The sequence below is a fragment of the Crocodylus porosus genome, unplaced genomic scaffold, assembly GCF_001723895.1.
Source record: "Crocodylus porosus isolate Cpor-Errol unplaced genomic scaffold, CroPor_comp1, whole genome shotgun sequence".
NCBI classification, from domain to species: Eukaryota; Metazoa; Chordata; order Crocodylia; family Crocodylidae; genus Crocodylus; species Crocodylus porosus.
Window position 1 is genome coordinate 544,917 of NW_017728890.1, and position 6,031 is coordinate 550,947.

At 57.3% G+C, this 6,031-nt stretch overlaps 1 protein-coding gene across 1 annotated transcript in view; it reads right to left on the reverse strand.

The window, feature by feature from the left end:
* Positions 1 to 5,753, reverse strand: part of LOC109323229 (collagen alpha-1(II) chain-like) — a 44,554-nt gene extending 38,801 nt beyond the window's left edge. The window contains exons 1-5 of the mRNA XM_019554689.1: positions 5,456 to 5,753; positions 2,325 to 2,531; positions 795 to 811; positions 166 to 198; positions 4 to 36 (exon numbers count right to left, since the gene is read on the reverse strand). Of these exons, the coding sequence (XP_019410234.1) occupies positions 4 to 36; positions 166 to 198; positions 795 to 811; positions 2,325 to 2,531; positions 5,456 to 5,549 (384 nt within the window). The 5' untranslated portion in view covers positions 5,550 to 5,753. The remainder of the gene's footprint in view (positions 1 to 3; positions 37 to 165; positions 199 to 794; positions 812 to 2,324; positions 2,532 to 5,455) is intronic.
* Positions 5,754 to 6,031: the final 278 nt, after the last annotated feature.

Consider the following 6,031-nt stretch of genomic DNA (forward strand, 5'->3'; position numbering starts at 1 on the left):
CACCTGTGGTCCAGGGGGCCCCCGTGGTCCTACCACCTGGATTGGAGAGAGACATAGGAAAGTCAGTGAGAAGTCCATGCCCTGCCTGCTGGCTGGGGGTGGCGATAGGGTGTGGGTGGAGGAAAGAGGGAAGGAGGCATGCAGAGGACTTGGATCCAGACTTACATCTTTAATATCCCCGGGTTCACCTTTTTGTCCCTGCAAGGCAAAGCAGACAGCATGAGTGCTCACGGAGGGTACCAGCAAGTTATGTGCTCCCAGTCCACCCCAACCCACTGCCCCCCTTGTCTCCAAAACACCCTGGATAGCAGAGCTCTGTGTCTGTACCCTGCAAAGGATCTCAGCATCCACTTTGCTTTCAGCTGCCCCATAGCTGTTTCCCCCTTCACCTCTGGGAACATGCTATCCCAGTATAAAGCTCTTTGTGCTGGCACAGTTATGTCCAAACTGGGAGGGGATCCTACTATCTTAAGTACCCCTTTACAGATGCTTGTGTACGAGCCCTGGGGTCTGAGTCTGTGGTCACTTAAAATCACAGAGTCGCCGGACTGGCCAGACCCTTGAGAGGTCCGACCCCTTGCTCCAGCCCTACGTGACCCAGCTCAGACAAGACCTTGTCCAATGTCTCTAACGGAGAATCTCCTGCTCTCCGAGAGGGTACTTCGGGATAGCAACAGGGCTGGTACCTCCATCAGCCCCGTGACAGAGGCCCCAGCATGCTGCCCATGGGAATGAAATCAAAATGTGGCAGCGGGGAGGGTGGGCAGGGGATAAATACATGGTTGCAAGCTCACCTTGGGGCCAGGTTGCCCTGTTAGGGATGAAAGAGAGAGAGAAAATGTCAGAATCATGAGAGATCGCAGGTCTGGGGGCACGTACAAATGCCCCTCTCTGCACACACACAGGTACATGACAAGGCCAGGGAAAAGACACCAGGGAGGGGGAAGTGGGGTCCATTGGGGGAAGAGGAGAGGGGTTGCTTTTCTCCTTTATACCCAACTGCCTGCAGAATACCATTGCCTCCCCGGAGGAGGCACTGCGGTGCTCAGGGAACTGGCTGGGATTCACACACAGAGGGAAGGAGTCTTACAAAGAGATGAAACGAGACAAGGGTTCAGGACAGCGGGCGTCCCAGTGCGCGGCTGCGATAGCTCCAAAGCTATGGAGGGGCTGGCGTGTCTCCTTCCACCCCTACCCCCTTCCCCTCCAAGGATGGGCCCAAGCTGATTAGGAAGCAGAATGACACAATCAGGGGGAGGAAAATGCTCGTTAAGCACCTAGAAGCCACCAGGCAAGGTGAGGCCCGGCCCTAAGGCAGGCGTTAGAAAGCAAGTGTCGGCGTAACTGCATCGTCACCGTCCTCCTCCTCATCGGCGTACCGCACTTCAGCGCGCACGTTCACTCAGCTCTCAACCCTTCACTGGCCCGGAGGGCTCTCGGCCATACCTCGTGAAAGGCAAGGCAGGGAGGAGCTGGGACAAAGCGGGGTAGCCTGTGTCCAGTGAAGGGTTAAAAAAGGCAACTTCTGCTCTCTGGGGTCAGAGCAGTGGGGCTGGGGCCTGGGACTCTGGCTGGAGCTGCCTCTGGAGCAGGGCGGGATGGCTGGTACCTGCCCAAAAAACAGCCTCAGGTGCCCTTTCCAGAGACAGGTGTCTCCTGAGCGTCTGCAAACCAGACTGCTCCTCCAGCCTCAGAGCCCCAAGGTCTCTTAAATATCAAGGGAACTCTTTATAAGCCAAGGCCCCTTGGGTTGCAACAACCCAGCAGGGATTTCTGCACCTATCTGGATTCCCAAAGCAGGTTCTGACACCGCAGGGGGATTTCCAAAGCCCTTTTTGAGGTGCTCCCCCTCTGCCCCTTGCCCTGCTGTTCCTGCTCCTCTCCCGGTAGTTAAAGGCGGAGATGAGCAATGAGAAAACTCCCTGCACCGGGCGCTGAGCGCTGCCTGGCTCCCTTAGAAATTTGTGGGCAGTGGATTTAAAAGCAGCCTTTTGCCGGAGCTCTTCTTGGACACAAAGGCAGGGCAGGGCCAGCTTTGATGCTGTCTTGGAGCCTTCATAATTATGGGGATATCTTTAGCTCTGGGGCTGTTGAGACTAGCCTGAGTTTCCTGTTGATTATGGTCAATATTTTCCGCCCCCGGTGTCACGCTGTTATTTCAGCCCTCCGAGAGGCTAACGCCAGACCCCAGGAAGAAGTGGCCTTTCTTAGCTAAGCCCCATGCATGTCCCCAGTCTCTGGGCGTCCATCCATGGGGCTTCTCCATCTGTTTTGCTTTGATCTCCAGTAATTTATTTATGGAAGGGAAATAAATAAATTACGACCGCTGGCGGCAGGCTGGTCAGTGGGGCAGACAGGACAGCATTCTCCGAAGGGGATCTCGGGGCTGGGACAGTCTCTCATCTCTTCGCAGATTATGTCGTCACACAAGATCGTGCCTGTGTCACACACACAGATCCGGCACGGCTCGGGCTTCCACACATCCTTATCGCTATACCTCTGCCCATCCTGCACACAGCTCCCTGCCTCCTCTGTGCCGAGGGGGAAGGAGAAGGGAGAGGGGGGTGGGAGGGTAGGCAGAAGGGAGAGAAAGAAACAGGGGCATGATATCAGCATTGGTTACAGCAATCCGGTACGAAGGGCAGCAGAGCAAACAGCGCTCGGGCAGGGACCTGGGCCCTGTCGGGATCTTCTAGGTTTTCTTGGCCCAATTGCTGGCCCCTCCTAAGGCCTTCCCGTCTCCTCCTCACGCCGTCTTGAAAGCCCAACGTTGCTCAGGGGGAAAGCAACGGGATTTCCATCCCCCAGGCCCCAAATCTCCAGTCGCACCCCCTCCCTTCAATCAGGGTGGCCACAAAGAGGCAAGGGGGAGGGTACTGCAAAACACCTTTGCCCCAACCAGTGCCCAGATCAGCTCATGTGCCCCCCTCCCATCCCATGGGCATCTCCGAAACACTCAGAGCCACAGCAAGATCCCGCCGGCTCTATGCTGCTGCAACCTCCACCGTTCCAGGCAAGAGACTCCTGACTTGCACTGATGGCGGGGGAGAAAGGGGGCAAAGGACCTGTCCCCCGTCCCCTCCCAGACATAGCAGAAGGGGCAGCGAAACCTCATCAATGCTGCTCATCTCCCCACCAAATTGTAAAAGGGTGGAGGGAGACATAACCGAGACGCTGCTCCAAATGCCCCCTCCCCAAAAGCTCCTGGAACGTGTGCGGCGGGCTGAAGCCCAGGGCCAATGCAAAGCGGCCCGCTCCGGCTGGGCCTTCATGGGCGAAGGCTGCTTTTCTCATCAAAACCTCCGAAAGGAGGAAGGCAGGGAGTCGAGGTCCAATCCACACCTGGACCACGGGCCCGGGGGCTGGGGCAGGTGGGCTGGGAATGCCGCACTGTTGCCGGGCGAGGGAAGGGCAAGGTGACCCCCATCCGAGCAGGCATGGGGAAGGGGCTCTTGAAGGGAAAGACCCATAAAAAAAAAATATATATATATATATATATATATAAGAGCCTCTTTGGTATGCGCCTGCCTTGGCCATCCAAGGGGAAGCCGTCATGGCAGCCGCCACTGAGATAACAGGGGGCCTTTGTGCAGGGGGCTGGGCGCCTCGGGGAGCCCAGGGGACCCTCCCAGCCATGAATGGGCCTTTTCTCGAGCGCACAGAGAGGTCGATTCACGCCGCGCCGTTAGGACCCCGTTTAAATAAATAAGGGCAGCGTTTCAACTCCATCTGGAAACCATCGCTGCCAATCTCCCCTCTGCAAACAAACCTGCACAATGAGCTCCCTGCGCAACCTGGTGAGAACGGCTGCGCGGGGGGCTCCAGGGCCCGAGAGCTACGGAAAGGCGCGTCTCTCCCCGCGAGAGGCTCGGCCCGGGTGCTGGCACACCTGGGACGCCTGCACTCGCGGAGGACGTTCGACACACTTGAATTAGAGCCTGGGACGCAAGGGAAGGCGAGAGGCAGCAGCTGGCTCACCCCCTCTTTGCTAAGTTTTGGGCCCACTGCAAGCAGCGGGGTCGGGCTATTCTGCAGAATGACTGACCTGACCTGCCTCAGTTTCCCCAGGACGAGGGGAAAGCAACAACCCAGGTTTTGCTGCACACAGCTGGAGCCAAGATACCCTAGCCTCAACCGCGGGACTCCCCTTGGCCTAACTCAGGAAAGGCAACCCCTTTACGCTTGCCCCTGATTGAAAAGGGCTCAAGCTGCCTTTTCTTTTCTTTTTTTTTTGAAGCCAGAGAGGAAAGAATTTGAGCTTCTGTTTGCTGGAAGCCGAGGCTGGGCGCGAGACAGCGAACGTGGCCCGGAGTCAGAAGCAAAGCAGCGCTCCTTCGAGCTCGTGCCCCGCAATCGATTTACAGGCTGGAGCAGGCGGAGAGGGAGCTGGAATTTGAGCAATAGGAAACCTGCCCAAAACAAGGGGAAAGGGGAAAAAAAAGCTGTTTCTACCTAATAAAGTTTCCAGTATCTATGCTGAATAATATCCCAGACTTCGCAGAAGTTTCTGGGGGGAGGAGGGAGGGCAGGCTGCACTCAATTGTATGAGGAGATGGCTTGATTTGATTTGATTTGTTTTAAAGAGCAAAAAGCGCTGGTCCTTTATGGGGACATTTCCCCCTCTGTCCCCTCCTCCTTATTCTTGCTCTTTTTTTTTTAAGTTAAACAATTTGCCTAGTGTTTCTGGAATGCTTTTTATCCTCCAGGTGGCCTCTTCCGCAGGGGTTTGGGGGGGAGAAATTTCCTTTCTGATCCGTCAGCACGCACAAATCTGGTAGCTATCAAGTTCCCCGAGGTTCGGCCCCTGCACCTTACGCGGGGACCCCGGCTGGGGAGTGGGAGGGAGGAGGGTCGGGGCTGGGGGCTGGGTGAGCTGCACAAAGATCTCTCTCTTTGTGAACGTCTCAGCTCCCGGCCTGTCTGTCTAGGAATGTCTGTCTTTGTCTGGCTCCCCTGTACACCCCCCATCCCACGCCGCGCATTAACTCTTTGGCTGCTGTCGGGAAGAGGACGAGGTTTTTGGGGGTCGTGGCTTCTGAGCTAACGGAGCAGGTCGGGGGGGTTAGTCCTGACACAAGACTCTGAGCAGAGGAAAGGCTGGAGACCCAGGAAGAGGGTCGCAAAGGCATTTCCCTTGCCAAGCTACCCAGCAGACTAAGCTAACCCAGAACTTTTCCTCCAATCAGCGGCCCGCCAGCTCCCGTCCTCCCGGGAGAAGGTGGCACCTAGAAGGGGGCAAAGCATCTGGGCTCACCATCAACCTGGGATGCCCAGGTGCCTGCCAGGAGGGGTGCAAGTCTCCTGGCTTTTCTGGCATACCCCCCCCAGGAAACCCCAGTTATAATTCCACCCCCCACCCCCTTCCCAGATTAAGCAGCAGGGATTTCTGCCCCCCAAAACCCTCGCCCACATATCAGGGTGCGTTTCTAGAGATCCAAAGAAAGGTGCCACTTACGGATATCCTCCTCCTGGCATCTGACAACTGCTAATAAAAGGACGTGGGTGACCGTGAGAATGACAAGAGTCCTTGAATTCATCAAGCTGAACATGTCTAAATGTTAGACATGCAGCGGTCTGCGGAGGAGAAGCAGAGAGCGTTGGTTTTCACCCCTGGCACTACCGAGCCGTCATGCAGCCGATCCCCCTTCGCTCTTTGGTCTGGGCGCAGCAGGAGAATCCAAAGTACCTCGGCCCCAGCAGAAGCCCCGCGCCGTCTGCTCTGGGCCAAGGCACCACGGTTGTCTGTCCGCTCTGCCTTGCCCGAGCCGGTGTATATGTCCAGCTCCCAGTCCTCCCCTGCCCCCAGCTGAGCTGTAACTCGAGCCCTCCAGCCTGTCCCCAGCAGTGTAGACCCCTCCTCCTCCTCCCTGCCTCCAGCCTGGGCACCGAGTCAGGGATAGGGGGGCCGGGGCCCGGCCCCTCCTGTCGGGGCCAGGCTGGCGGTGGCAGGGAAAGGGAGGCAGGGGAGCTGTGCCGCGGAGTCAGGGGGCTTCTGGGGGCAGCCCGATCCCGGTTGCGGGGTGCCCAGCAG